The sequence below is a fragment of the Kryptolebias marmoratus genome, linkage group LG18 (genome assembly GCF_001649575.2).
Source record: "Kryptolebias marmoratus isolate JLee-2015 linkage group LG18, ASM164957v2, whole genome shotgun sequence".
NCBI lineage: Eukaryota > Metazoa > Chordata > Actinopteri > Cyprinodontiformes > Rivulidae > Kryptolebias > Kryptolebias marmoratus.
The window spans coordinates 11456423-11472225 of record NC_051447.1 but is presented as its reverse complement, the minus strand read 5'-3'; the positions used below and the strand labels follow the sequence as shown (position 1 = coordinate 11472225).

At 39.8% G+C, this 15803-nt stretch overlaps 1 protein-coding gene across 1 annotated transcript; it reads right to left on the bottom strand.

Moving 5' to 3' along the window:
• Positions 1 to 354: 354 nt before the first annotated feature.
• st8sia1 (ST8 alpha-N-acetyl-neuraminide alpha-2,8-sialyltransferase 1) lies at positions 355 to 13091 on the bottom strand. Its single transcript, XM_017414904.2, has 5 exons — positions 12393 to 13091; positions 11140 to 11284; positions 6592 to 6701; positions 4266 to 4358; positions 355 to 3658 (listed from the first exon to the last, which is right to left on the bottom strand). The coding sequence occupies exons 1-5, from the start codon at positions 12692 to 12694 to the stop codon at positions 3178 to 3180; spliced, it is 1131 nt and encodes a 376-aa protein (XP_017270393.1). The 5' UTR covers positions 12695 to 13091; the 3' UTR covers positions 355 to 3177.
• Positions 13092 to 15803: the final 2712 nt, after the last annotated feature.

The window sequence follows — 15803 nt, the reverse complement described above, 5'->3', positions numbered from 1 at the left end:
CTTGTATTGTGGCTGATCTTTTACAAACATTTAAAAAAACAGAGTTGGACGCCTAAATCTTTTGCATTCTACGTAGATCTGGAGCAAACATGGTGTCTGTTTATGTGAAATAAATTATTGACTACTGATGGGAGTGTTTAAAAGCCTAAAACATCTGCCTTGTCAATGTTAATTATTTTACATTTTGTCTTTGACTGTATGCCGATGACATGCTGTTCTTATTGAAACTGGTGAAGACACTGTGTTGTTGTGTTCTTTTAAACTGCATCAATAAAGAATGAGAAAACAAAAACCAGGGATCCTAATCACAATCCTAAATAAATATTACATAAGAAATCACACAGATTATGAGCGTAAACCACGTTTGCAGCAACAGTACCTGCAGTTTATTTGGATTTGAGCTCCTTGATGTAGACTTTTACAATTTTGAACAAAAATCTAAAACTATTACAGTAAGTCGTTTCACCAACAGATCAATATTTACAAATTCACTTCAGCTCCCACAAGACATTTCAGCTTCGCAAGATGTTCTGTTCACTTGCTCTGGGCACTGACAGTATGTTCTGAACGGATTAAAAACCAAAGCGAAACACAAAAAGCACATCTGCATTTAAACATTTTCATGCTTACAAACAGTTTAAATAGTCACAGATCATTCATTCACAATACTGGTCAGTCGAGAAAAGAAAGTGCAAATAAAAACATTGTAATGAAATGACATCAGGGTGACTTTCATGAGCTCCATTCAGCTCAATAAAAGACATATTTTTATACAAATTTGTTTATGCATGTCAGTTTTATTATCCGTGAGGTTTAAGAAGATACTCCCAACTCAAAATGAAGATAAAATAAAAGAACACAGTTTGCTTGAGGTTGTCTTAGACATTTAGGAAACAGCACATTTTGAATACGTGTGCAAAACAACAGTTTTGGAAACTTTTTTTTTTTTTTTTTGCATGATTGATCACAACAATGAGCTGCTGTTTCTGGTTTTAGAAAAACCCCCCAAATCCGAGCAGTAAAATGGGATGCAAGTTAGTAAATGATAGGCTGTGAACTAAATCTAACAAGACTGTATGAGAAGTAGACGGTCTGAATGCGATGCTGTGTATGAAACAGAAAAAACAGACAGTGAGTGAACTCTTGATCCAGACTATGAAGAAGGCTTGTATCTTGTGACTGAAATATCATTAAATTAGTTTTCACCCCAAAAGTCAAACTGTACCTATTAAGAGTTTTCTGCACATTTACTGTTTTTATAATTTACTTTTTTTTTCCAGACTTCATATTTTCAGCCTTTGCAGGCACAGGCCTGGCATAGTTTCTACAGCGTTTTAGATCATTTTCATGTGGATGAAGACAATTCTAGAAACCGCCACGTTTACGAGAGAAGAGAAGAACAACAAATGAAAAGATTGTTTTGGAAAAACACAGGTCCCACATAGACAAGGCCTCAGTCTCAAACATGTAGAGAACAAACTCTGTATACTCAGGACAACGTCAGAATAGAAATACACAGAGCAGATAGCAGTGCGTTTGTTCCAAGCAGCTAAGATTTGTATACAAAGCTGCTGGTGACAAAAGCATTAAATCACATCCACCACATTGTTGGGAAGCAGACAAAACTCTCCTTCAACTTATGCAAAAACAAAGGCACTGGACCTTATTCAGCTTTACAAAACAGAGTGGATAAGAACATAAAGCACTAACCTAGTCTGAGGATCGGGGTGCATTTCGTGCACCATCAACAGTACGGCACAATAACATTTCTCTCACTTAAGCAACAGTTTTAAGAACATAAATCCTTCCCATAAATCACTACAACACTTGTAAGTACGAAAGAAAACCCCATCAGTGTTGCGTTGGCTTTTACATGAGGGAGATTTTTTTCCCATGTGCAAATAATGAAGCAAACAAAAACATCACTATTTACCCAATAAGGTGTTCTACATTTAATGAAAAAAAAAAAAATCCCAGCACTGAGTGAAATGCCACTTTGTGACACGGAGTCCCCTTTGTCTGTTACTTCCTCGTCTTTATATTACTCTGTCCTCATTTCAGAGCAAAAGAAGCACAAGCACTGTGCAGGACCGTATCAAAGACTCCACTGTTCCCTTGGTTTGGCACTTGACAAGTATAGTACAGTTACTAAAAGACGACTTCCAGCAGGCTCTCTGAAGACGTTGCTGTGATATTAACTAGAGTGCCTGCTGGTGTCTGAGTCAGTTAGAAATGAGAAAAAAAAATCTGAGATATGTGTGACTTTTTTTTGTCTTTTCTTTTGGAGTATTTACATGTATATACCAATAACGTTTCGTCCCTTGATGAACAACAACAAAACAGAATTCACAATAAACCTGAAACATCACATTTGGCAATAAAAAAAACAACTTATACAACATCAGAGTGTAGTTTTCCCTTTTCAATAAAGGGTTAGAATGCAACTTGGCTACACATTCTAGGGGATAAAGTTGTTAAGATTCAGTTTCTAATAGCTCCTGCTACGAACTAAAGCTCTATTTGGCACCACAGAGCATGACAATCAATCACAAATGAAAAAAAAAAAAAAGAAAAGAAAAATCACACCCCTGCCAGTTTTTTTCCTCCCTTCATTTAATTCCATTTAACTCCTATTCAAGCCACTACGCACCAGGACACTATAATCTCTCCCTTCTCCTCACAGTTCAGCAGTCTTTCAGTTTGTTTTAATGTTCCTCCTTGGGTCCTTCACTCCTTCTGTCTCTTTTGAACAAAATCCAAGATGGGGGTTGGGTCCCGCTGCCACGTACTGTATGTCAGTCGTACAAAAAAAAAATATCCCCCACACTTTTCACAGCTGATGCTTCCAATAAAAAAAAGCACATACATGCACACACACTATTTCATGAACAAGTGCAGACGCATGGCAAAGTTTTGGGAATGTATGCATACTTTCCATGTGTGTGTCACTGTGTGTTCTGAGGACGACATTCTTATGAAAATCAGAAAATAGTTTAGAGAACAGCAGGATATTGAATCAACAGAGGTACAGAGCAGGGAATCCTCAGATAAAACGCATGCTGCTCTCATTTATCTCAAACAAGCAACTGCTGATGGCTCGCAATCTAATTTTCTTCATCTGCCATCTTGTAACAAAAGACATCATTGAACCTTTATCACATCAATCCTCGGGGCACTCTAACTTCCTCCGCTCTGGGCGGGACAGCGCCCCACCCTCATGCGGAGAGTGCCGCTTTTGTGCAGCTGCCAGAGCTGGACAAACTCCTCAGGCATGGCGTGGAACCATTTATAGGGCAGGATGTTGTCGTAGTAATGATGACTGATGGGCTGCTGGTCCAGGCCAACGGAGAATGGCCAGAAGCCGTAGGTGGTCACTTCGTCGCACAGCCCCAGGGCTAGGCTGACCAGAAACAGCCCCGTGGAGAGGCGCTTCGCGTGAATGCCGTGGGCTTTCCAGAACTTGCCCACCGTGCGCAGGAATTCAGGGTTCGCGAAGAGCATGGTGAGGTTGGACGAGGAGTCCGACAACGCGTAATAGGCTCGCAGTGACGGATCAGTACCAGGCTTCATGGAAAACGCCGGCATGTAGATGTAGCTGGAGCCGTAGACCTTCATACTGTCCACAAAACCTTTTCTGGACCACAGAAGGTTCTGGTATCTGCAAAGAAAAAACACATACAGATAGAAAAAAAGGTGAGTGTTACTTTAAAACAATGTGATGCACAATCAATTTTAGTCAAATGTCCTAAAACTGGTCTTTTAGCCTCATCTGTGGAGCTGTTTGCTTTCACTTTCACTTCCATTGTCTCTCAGTTTGACAAATAGACTTCCTGTCATTTGACTGCTTACTGTAAAGGACAACAGTCACAGTAGCTGTCATTTCCTGTAATGTGACTGCTTACTGGGGAGAGCAACAGTTACATTATCTGCCCACAGAAAAGAGGGTTTCAGAGTAAAGTTTAACCTCAAAACTAAAGACTGAACTTTACATGTTTACACTGGTACAACAAATGCTAACCAAGGCCTGCTATTGCAATGTGTTTTCATAGCTTCAGTCTTAAATACTTTTTTCTGCCTTATGGATTCCTTGTGGTTGTTTTATTCTGGTCTAATGCATCTTTCCCGATCCATTTCTAAACCTCTGGAAACTGTGAGCACTGATTCCACTTACACTGTCTGCACACTGTCAGTGTTTCTGTTCAAGTGCTAGATGAGAATGTTGGTTTTTTTCAGTGCGTATGCTAATCAGATTTAAAGGTCATTACCTCTTTTCTATGATGCTGGGGTTGGCAGTGACCAGATGTGTTTTCGTTCCCACGTCGTCCACGTATTCCTTTGTGAGCGGTGGAAGGTTACATCTAAGACAAGAAAAATGCACGATGTTCACAAACTGATTTATATGAAGCTAATGAAACAATAATGAAAGAAACATTACAAGGGAGATTTGATTATACATGGAACTTTATGTAAAAAAAGTCAGTGATTATTAACTGGTGGCCCCTGGGCCATCAGGGCTCGTAAACTCATCCCATTGGGTCCTTAAGGTATGAAAATATTCATAAATTTTGCACAATATGATGCAGGGGTCAGACATTTGGTTGTTGTTTGGTTGAGAAAACAGCAGCAAATTAAACAATGTCATGCAAAAGCAGAGGTTTAATATTAGGTAATGCACTGTTCTTCACAGCTGTAGTACAAAAGGTGCCTCGGATTGGCTAGCGATTATCCATTTGCATAATCTGGAGGAAGACTTCTGCCCTTTCCTTTTTACTGTGTGCTCTATGACTCTTGTCATGACTCTTGTCATCACTTGTCATCACTAGTGATAATTATTTGACATCACTTCGAAAATGACCAAACTAGCCCTTTAATGGCGGCAGTGCCTTAACCAATAAAGGTGCCTGTTCACAGCACCTGATCAGGCTTATTGGGTGAAAGATGGAACTTACTGTAAATGTCAACAAGAGACCTAAACATCAACAAGCAACCATTCAGAGGAAATCAATCAAGTTCTTCAGGTCGTTTAGGTTTTCTTATATTCAGAGCACTAACATTTCTCCATCAGTGCAGTTGAAGACGTAGGGTTCAGTATGAGCACTCAAGGGTAGATTTTTTTGGGAATGCTTCATCCAAAACAGGACACTTAGATGTGCTATAAAAAACAAAATTATAGAGTGAGCAAAAATCAGTCTCACAAGTGAGTCAGTGGTAGCAATCGTGGTCAACCACACCACCTCTTCCCGCCACCTCAGTGCAATACAGTGTGGAGCATTAAGTATAGAGGGCACAGAGATGATACAGGAAGTCTGGAAAGCTTTACTTGAAAGAGTTTTTCCATTATTGCTGTATTTGAGAGTGAAGCACGCAGAATGTACCTGAGGGCAGACAGTATCTTATTTTTTTCTTTTGTTGCAATCACTTGTGGAGCTTTATGCAACAACACAACCAGTATAAAACAAGAAACTCTTTAAGTCAGACCAAAGGCTTCTTAAGCAAATAAGGGATACTACTAAAGGAAAAAGGTAGTGCATTTAATATGTATACAAACTGGTATACAATGGCAAACAGAAGGCTCAGAGCAGCAGCTTCTCTGAAATGTAACTGCTTTAAAGCTGGGAGCTTTAGGCAGAACTGCATTTGATGCATTTCTTCCTTTTGAAAAAAAAAAAAAAAAAACAGTTCATAATGTACAAGCAACTTTTACAGGTCAGCTTAAAAATGTGTTTTAACAAATGTGAACAATACAACAATTGCACATAACTATAAGATAATGTGAGCAACACTTTATGTTTTTACTAAAGTTGTTGCTCTAAAATTATTCTGAGAGCTGTGCGGGTGTGTGTATAAAAAAACTGACCACATGCAAAGTAAACAGAGAGCATGTTAGCAAAATAATAGACGTGAGTGGTAAGGTATTGTTGTAAGAGTGTATTTCTGCGGCACAAGAGTGCAAGACAAGCCGAAAAGCATGTTCATAAGCTGAAATTAACCATTCCTGTTGAGAGAACTTGTGCATATATAAAAAAAAACAGGAAGTTTGTTACGTGCATCTGCAAACAGTTTTAGTCATCACTGCTGGGAAGGAGAGAATGAAGGAATTTATTAGAATAACCAGCTTCAAAGCAACGTGCATAGTGTTGAACGAAGTCTGGGAAAATGTTGGTGTATTTTGTTTCCTGTTTAATTTAATGGCCTCGGCAAGTTTGACCTGTCAGTCAGGTTTATTTAATAGGTTACAAGGTTTTTTTTTTATTTTTACATGGAAACTAACTGCATCTTCAAATTAGATTTTACCTTTTTTTGTAAACAGTTATCCAGTCTTCTTAAATTAAAGAATTTTGGACCATATGGTTTTGTGCATCATAACCACTCATCCTTTCTTCCTCCCTCTGTTCATATTTTGCTGTTCACTCTTGACATTTTGTTCTCTGGCAACCTCACTTCAGCCCATTTTTCTGTGCCTTCGCCCCTTGGCTACAGTTAACACCAGCTCTCATTATTGAAGATGGAATTTGGCTGCACTCTTGGGGCACGGCCCATTCACTGTTGGAGCGACACGATTCACAGACCCCAGGGGCCTTCGTCTCTCACCGCATGATAAAGTCGGCCTGGTCAATGTCCCGTCCACACTTGCTGTGCCTCAGGATGCCACCGTTGCCCACAACGGCACACTTCTTCAGGGGCAGTTGCAGAGGGTTGCTCTGGGTGAAGAAAAAAAAACACCAAAAAAACCCCCCCCAGCTTTGTTAGAATGCAAACAGATCCAAGCATCTGGTTGCATAGATGCACAAAATACAAGCACACAGTTCCACTTGAGTTATATTCCAACACTGATGCTATCAACACCCTGTATCACCTAGTATGGCGTTAGTTCCCTATCATGAACTATGCTGCTGAACAACAAACCGCTGAAGAGATATGAATCAAATAAGTTTCTGAAAACAAGCTGGAATTGTGCAGCTTATGAACCTGATTGAACTTTTATTGGGGAAAAAAGTCTTAATTATCTATGATGTACTTATCTAAGAAATAAATGCTGACAGGATGTGCTGCTGATAGTAAATTTATTTTCACCATTACAATCATTCACACTAAATTATTACAATCTTCACACTAAATGTGCCATCATTACTCTTCAGAGAAAACAAAAATGGACATTTTTACCAACATAAAATGAATTTTTTCCACTCATCTTTCAATATAATCAAATCAGTGACTGGGCTAATAAAATTTTGTCCTTGTGATACCCATTGAGCATGACAGTAAACCCACTTAGGACAAGTAGATAATAGCATGGCAGTGCATCTAAAATCAGTGCTAAATTTGTTTAGACCACATTTAAAAAAATACATTAACATATTTTAAAGGGATACACACTGTTTAATTCAAGATTACTGCACAACTCCACAATCACAGTGTCCCACAAACCTTAGTTTAGCACATTTTTCAAGTGTTTGCCATCAGTGAGCTGTACGGACACATTTTGAATAGCCAGTGTTTGAAAATCATGACCTGTTAGTTTAACAAAAATGTCAAACTACTTAAGATGCCTTCGGTCTTCAATTTATGTTGTGGCCCAACAAGCTGGGTTGTAAGACCATCAATAGGAGGACACTCCTGTGGTGGCATTGCTTTTTACAATGAGGTCTTTCAAGTCACAAATGATTAGACATGTATGAATTTTATATGGCTGACAATAGGACATGTAAAAGTACAAATATAACTACTGACCTTGTAGTTTGATCACATTTTTTAACCAATTTGTTGACACCATCCAAAATGATCTGATGTTATCCGACTTGACTTTGAAATTCCTGCAATTTGCATTACCTTTTATTCATTGCTTTCAGTCACAACAAGCATTTTGAAAATGTAATTACCACTTATGTTTAAGGGGTTTTGACTTTGAACCATTACAACCAGTTATCCAAGCTGGTACATCCAAACCCCACAAGTGTAACAAATCTGACTGCATAATGTAGGCTGTTGTTCAGTATTTTTCTTCATAGCCCATAACGCTGCCTGACAAACTAGCAGCAGCCTTGTGACCATCTATACTAAAGCTCATTCATAACATTATTAAGGGCTGCTGTGGAAGGACAACACGTCTCATGAGGCAAAGGCCAAAAATGTCCTTTCTCTTTGCCTCGGCATCAATTGAGCCCCAGGCATGGATTAAGGGAGGCGGTGGAAACAGTTGTACTCATTATTCCCCTTGGAGTGAGCACGCATGAGAATACCCCCCCCCACCCCCACATACACACACACACACACATACATATATACACACACACACATCACTTTTGCTTAGGTTTTCCTTTGGACTATTCTTTTAGAGGAGGCTGAGTCAGAGGAGAATACCCTGAGAACAATCATCAGGGAGAGAAGTAGTACAAATTGAAAAAAAACAACAAAACAAATTCTCAGATCTTAACTTGTTATGCTGTGTATTTATTGCAGCTAGTGGCCAAATGCAAATAATATTGTAGTTACCATAGTTAATAAAAAGTAAAAAAAAAAGTAATAATCAGTTCAGTCCACAAAGCCACATGAATACAATCTCTGTTTGCGCCATCCCAGTAACCAGTTATTAACTCTCAAAGCCCTAATTGGCACATTCCCTGGCAGATGCTCGGGTTCTGTAGCTGGTGCCAGCTTGGTGTAGCGTGGCTGGTTGTCTGTGCTCAGACCAGCAATCACAGCAGCAGCGGCTCAGGAGGAGGCAGAGAACTGAACACTGTCTGTCCCACGCAACAACCAGTTACCTTGATCCTGAAAAAACACTTCTATTAGACACCTACGAAGGAAGTGCAGACCCACAACTTAAAATGGAACAAAGAGACACACACCCACAAGTGATAGTAAAAGTACAAAAAAAAGAAAAGAAGCAAGTACATCCTTCTTGAATTTGTAGGTTTTATGTTTCAGGAAACTAATGAGCAAAAAACTTGGATGACATTTGAGCCGCTCTACAGGCATTACTTAGCGTGCTTAATATTAAAATTAAGGGCAGAAGATAAAAAAAACACTTAACTTAATAGGATTTGTTTCAACAGGTCACCAAGAGGACGATTAGGGGTTAGGGTCATCTTATTTTAAGACTTGGTAAAAAGAAGATTTCTTTTGTCACGTGTCTAGTTGTGTAAAATTTAATTATTGAAAGATGACTTGTATATACAAGTGGCACGCAGTGATGTCACTGATATGTAATCAGAAATATCAGGAGCGCTGTGCCAACACTGCAAGAACTATGACAAATAAATCTTGTAAATGGTTTACCATGTAAAAGGTCACTTGTATGAATGACAGCTCAAAGTTAGACAGTTCTAACAAATTGGAGTGTGCCTGCTACTTTTTCTAGCCAGCAGTAGTGCAAAATCAATCGCCAGCGATACACGTTCATTACTAGCATGAATCTATGAAAATGTCAAGCTCTAACTGAAGTACTACCACCGATTCTTTCTTTAAGGCAAAGATTAGTTATGCCACACAGTGATTAAATCGTCTCCAAGTTTTCCCTCATCATTGATCTGAAAACGAAGGACTGTTATTATTGTTGATATATTACACAACATGAAGAGGAGAAGCAAAAAAAGCCCACTGCACTTTAATGCACTTTTACCCACAATGTACATTAATCCCACCAATTATTCCACACAAATGACATTTTGAAATATGGATCTGACAATGTTTGTCTGATCAAAAACTGAACATTTTTTTCTAGATAAGACAAGTTGAATAAATTACCAAAGCTAAATGTGACACCGTAACTGTACAACAAGCAGACAAATTTCACAAATAATTCTAAGAAATTTACACAAATGTCCATGAATATTAAATGATATGAAGGAATCTTTGGAGTCATTGATGAAACAAATGGTTTAACACCAAATCAAGGTGTTAATTCTACAAATAAACAACTAGTTTGAGTTTAAACCCAATGTTGCATTTTCAAACGCTCACACACAAACGTGACGGCGCCGCTTTGCCACTTTCTCCTCACATTCACATTTCTTTTATTTATTCGCCCACACCTCCCCCATCCTGCATGAATGAACATGCACAGCTTTCCCCTTCAAATTAGGGTCAGATATTCGTCGCAGTCACCAACCAGGATGTTAGACTGCAGATTTGCAGCCTCAGAGGCTGAACTCCATCTCAATTATCACGGACTTCTGCTTCTATTGGTTGCACACACACACACATAGACACACACAAAATCACAGCAATGTCTCTCACCCATCAGTTTCTGATTTGGTCTTGTTTCTTGGCACAAAAGCTCTCATCCAGATGCGTCAGCACACACAAACACACACCCACACAGGCAGGCAGTTTATCCAAGTAAATAAAAACCAACAGCTCATATCCGGTATCTGGGTACATATGAGGCATAAATGCAAACACTAAGTTCATTAATAAACTCCTGCTTAGGGTCATTCTAAATATGGTTCAGAAAAGAGGAAATGCATCTTCCTTTGGTGTATATGTATGAAGAATAAACATGGGTCACTCATGTTTGGTTTCAAACTAGTAAATATACAAACTTTTCACAAACACTGGAAATGGGTCCTTATCTGATCCTCAACTGCAACAACCTCAAAGCTTGTGACATCAGGAATAATGCTTTTTTTTGTACATGAGTTACCTTTCTGCAAAAGTGAAAGAAGGCCAAAAAAAAACCCCTAACAAACTGATTTTTGTTGCTTTTAGCAGCATCTTTATGATGTTTCTCGCTCTAATCCGTTCCTCTCCTCAGTATCGACTCCACTTTTAACCTGAGACAATGAAGCAGTAATCTACTCCCCCCTTAGAGGATGACTGTCGGCTCCACTGACCACCCCTGCCTCCATTGTGGATCACCAAAGGAGTCCTGTAAAAGCCCACTCTCCCCACATAAGTCTAGCATTACGCCGAGTGAGACAGAGATGGTTTTACGTCATCTGCTTTCAGCTACTTAGGTGTCAGTCTTGTGGTTCTTTGCAAAGAGTGGGGCTCAAACCATGAACACCAAGAGCAAAGAATAAAACCTTTGGCTTCTTTATATGTAAACATTAAACAAAGCTTAAAAACTATAATGCAAATCTTTTCCATTCCAGTTTTTGTTTTTACCACCAAATAATTGCTTTTATGTCAATGTACCTGTACAAAAAGTGAATGTGTCTCGTTGTTGACGGTGTGCCAGTGGTAAAACTCCCCGTCGTACCACAGGACCTTCCCCATCGGCGAGTTCTCCTTCGTAACTGCAAACATTCGCTTGGGGTCGCAGCATCCTGTCAGCAACTTCCTGTGCAGAGAGAGTGGCACGTGAGATTTGGAGACAGCTGGGTTTAAATACTACTCAACAGAGCAGCAAGATTCACTTGTCTTCATTCATATTTATTAGGCTTCTTTAAATATTTAGAAAATTGCACCATTAACTGTCGTGAGCGCAGGTTATTTACACTGTGATTAAATCACATCAAACCAGAAATGCAAACATTTAAATGTTCACTATTAAGAAACTGACAGACTGAACAGCCATCTTTTTCAGTTTCTTCGGTTATTAATTCCAAAAAGTCAATTTCGCAACCCATGATGACTGCGCACAAAAAGCTCTAAGTGAGAATCCTCCTGCAGGTCTGGCTGCTCCGCAGGTGTAACTTTCTGTGATTATCCTACTCAGCTGGGACAATAATCACCACGGAATGAAGTTTAAACTGGCTCTACAGTGGAACTAAGACGATGACTGAAACAAGTACTGACAGGCGTCGACCAATATAAGTGTTTCTATGAACGGTGCCAATTTGCTAGAACTCAGCGCAACCAATGGGCAATATATAACACCAATGTTCCTGATATGAATCATCCATTTGTGTCTGTTTGCCTACAGAAACAGCCGAGGAGAGTAAAAATAGGTCAACAAAGGTGCTGCCTATGGAAGAGCTGTTTGAGATGGAGAAGTCAGACAATTTGAACGTACCGGTACACTCAGACTTGTTGAGTAAAGCGTGCAGATCATAAGCTTCCACATGGTTTTCGGGAAACACATTCTTTACATTGAGCGCATACCTGCATTTCAGAGCTGCGTACTAGCAGGAACCCACTGGAGCAGACTCATTGAAACTGCACCACTTAATATAGCTCTGGATCACCTGTTTAGGTTTGCAATGAGTTGCTTCAAACTACTTGTGGAGATCCTTTTAACCCTTTCAAAATTTTCCCTTTAAAATTGTAGCTGCTATATGTGATTCCTGTGATTTGAAATTGCATTCTCCTAAAAACAATCTCCTCCATTACCTCCAACGTTTGAATTTATTCTTTTCTTCTAAGATGTTATTTTTTTTGGAGGGTAGCTTCAAATTGACAGACATTTTTAACCTCTAACAGACAGAAATATGAGGCTGCAGTCGAACCTGTACAGATCGATGCTCGTCTGGTTTTTGTGCCACAGTCCCCCCTGCCTCAGCACCTCCTGCACTATTTGCTTGTCGCTCGGGAGTCTGTAGGGGGGAAAAGCGTAAAACCAGCAGAGCACCAGCACGCACAGGGCGGCCCACACCGACAGCTTGACCCGGTAGCATCGCGCCAGCATCTTCCCCTCCGTCCCGTGCGTCCGAACCCTGCGAGGACACGAGGCTGCGGGCTCGGCTCCGGAGCTGCACAGTGGTTGAGTGATCGCGGGGCGGTCGGTTATCCGGTGGTTCGGTTCGCGCATCTGCCTGGAAATCTGGTTTTGGATTCGGCGCGGCGGGTCGGGCTCTGCGGGGATCCGCCGCTCTGCTCCCGGTGCATCACCACCATCATCGCTGCCTGCTTTCTCATGACGGACCGGGCGGGTTCCCTCCAAAACCTGCGCCCCCCTGCATCCCAGTACCACAGAGCTGTCCTTGTAGCTCCGATCCACAGCAACCGGACACCCACCCCCCGCCGTATCTGGAGGGGACTCTCCCCTCGGGCCTCTGCTGTCCTGCAGAAAGATATATGCGGAGCAACCGAACCCGACCGGTCCAATTCGGTGTCCCGACACCTCCCCCTCTTTCTCAGGTCTACACCCCTTCCGCCCAGACAAAGTGCTTCTTGTGGGGGGATGATGCGCGAAGGCAGCCAAAAAAAAAAAAAAAAAAAAAGGAGGTGCAGGACAAAACGGAAAATGGCTTTCAAATTAAAAGCACGCACCCAACACGTTTTCGTTCTTCTCCTGTTTTCGTGCTCCTGTGAGCTGGTGTCGTTGGTAAACCGGTCCAGGGCGTTGCTCCTGCTGGGCACAAGGCTGAACAGGTCAGGGCAACCTGCAATGTCGAAAGAAACAGATGATAAAATCCTAGAAAGCTTGTCTACACACTAAAAACAACCTAATTTGTAACCGAGCGCTGACTGAGCCAATCCTGGGTAGTTTTAACTCAGCACGGTTGGTTTATCTGCAGCACACTGAGTCAAGTTGGGTTTAAAGGAGTAATTTGCTGAAACAGAGCTATTAGAAAGTTGTTTTTTACCATCTTACTTGTATTAATGACATCCTGGATCAAACATCTATCTATCTATCTATCTATCTATCTATCTATCTATCTATCTATCTATCTATCTATCTATCTATCTATCTATCTATCTATCTATCTATCTATCTATCTATCTATCTATCTATCTATCTATCTATCTATCTATCTATCTATCTATCTATCTATCTATCTATCGCAAAACAAGTAAACCAAAAGTTAACCCACCAACAAGTTGAATTCCAAAGAGCTACAAGCTGAAAACCTCCAGTAGACGATAAACTGAAGGATGAAGCATTTCCCAAGTCCTGTGTCAGGTCTTTATTGTTTCTTTCGCTCCCCTTTTCTCAAAGACATGACTTTCGGATAGTGTTCATCCACTATATTTTTTTACTTCTTTGGTCGTCCTTTACTTGCCCCCTTTCTCTTTTCTGTAATCAAACATACTATACTATACTATAACATACTACAAGAACTGGAAAGAACAAGAGCAACAAAGCAGGTAAAATCCAAAGAAAGCTTGGAGAAATGTTGACCAGGATCACTTTCAAAAAAAAAAAAAAATCCAAAAAAAGGCTTTCCACTGGCTGCTGCAGGGTACAAGCATCTGCTTCCTGCTTGGGCCCCATAATGTGAGATGTTGCCTCCCTCTGCTGGACCTTATCTACAACAGTGAAAAACAAGAAGATGTTGGAAACATCACACAATTCACTTTAACTCCCTGCTTTTATCATCTCCCTGTACTTCATGTTTTCTCACAGATGCCTTTGTCTGGTTAACAATTGCTTTGATGCAATAAGAAGTTCTCCAACAGTCACACTACTCCACAACCCCAGTTAATAAATACATAGATATTTATTTATCTGATGAGTTTTGTTGTAAACATGAAAGCCTTCTGTTTAAAGCAAGTTTGTATTGACCTTCTGCAGATAAAGCCAGAGTCCACTTTTTAATTAGCTGCTTTATTCATATAAGAAAAATCTGTGTGAGTGTGTTCTTAGTAATCTGAATCTTTCAATGCCAGCTGTGCTTTCTCCCTGAATGTATCTGACATGGAGAGAATTTGATGCCTTCAGTGTTGTCTTTCACTTGCTTCTAAGGGCACTCGAGGCAAATCAAACCACATATGAATATAACAATATAAAGTGAGAAAAGTTATTATGAGCGAGGGACAAAAAAAAGCTATGCTGTATTAAATTTGGTTAAATATGTCTCAAAGTGAGGGCAACTGCTGAACCCTGCTGGGATTATCGAAGGGCAGAGTCAAGGTTGGTAACAGGGACACCACAGCAGGCTGCTTGGCTGAAGTCATGTGTCAGCTGTTCTTTGTGCCCACTATGCAAACAAAGGTGTCTCTATGTAGGTCTATATGAGATCCAAACTGTGTGAGGAGAGAGGCAGGCAGCAGAGAAGAGGTGAGATAGTAACAAAGTACCTGCAGTGCAGCAAACTTTACCACTAATTGAAGATATAACACCTGTAAACAAAGTTTCCAGATATGGTAATTAAGTAGTAGTGTTTAGTGTTTTGTTTAAAAGGTGCTCTAAATCCGGTTTATTCTGCAAAAAGAATACATGTGAAATCCTAATCTGGACAGTGATTTATAAAGGAGCACAAAGTGCATTGTAAAACCACACAGAAGAATTGGCTTTGGAGGAAGAACAAAACATTCTTGAGACATCAGGAAAAAAAAAAAAAGTTTAAAATGCCCTGAAGTGCAGTGGTTATTTTTTCTCCATCCAAAAGAAAAGCACTATAATCTGAAACAAATCCTTGCTAATAATGTAGGATACAAGGAAGATGAGAACAGAGACCCAACAAATTGCATTCTTTGTGAAAATGTAGTTTTAATGCTGAGTGTTAAAGGACTTGGCTGAAATTTCTCGAAGGAACTGAAGTTGAGTTGTTAAATCTATAAGAAGCAGAACACTAGCTAAAAGTCTCAAAAGACTAGCTAGAAGTATAATTTGAGAAAGAACAACATTTTTGAAGGAACTGAGGAGATCTCAGTGACTTTCTATGGGGAAAATATTTGTAAATTATTTTAATATTTTTTAAAAATATAAAAGATAAAAAGAAAAACATGAGACATAGCAGCCATCTCCTGAATGAGCTGGATGTTTTGAGATATATATGATTATATATGAATGACTAAAATAGCACAAAGACTGCAAAAATACAAAAAAAAAACCCCACTAACAATAAGAAAACAATAGTGTGAAAGCTGAATCAGCATTAACTCTACTAGATTAAGGAAAACTACTGCATTGAACCGAAAGTCCTGCTAAAAAATAGTTTCTAAACCCATAACTAGAACAAAACACTGAACTA

Bases quoted from the DNA above. Each gene is read 5' to 3' on its own strand.
- st8sia1 (XM_017414904.2), bottom strand. From the start codon at position 12,694: ATGCGCGAACCGAACCACCGGATAACCGACCGCCCCGCGATCACTCAA. The intron at 6,702-11,139 runs GTACATTGACAT...TTCTTCACCCAG, and splicing joins CACATTCACTTTTTGTACAG to AGCAACCCTCTGCAACTGCC. The intron at 3,659-4,265 runs GTAATGACCTTT...TTTTCTTTGCAG, and splicing joins CCCAGCATCATAGAAAAGAG to ATACCAGAACCTTCTGTGGT.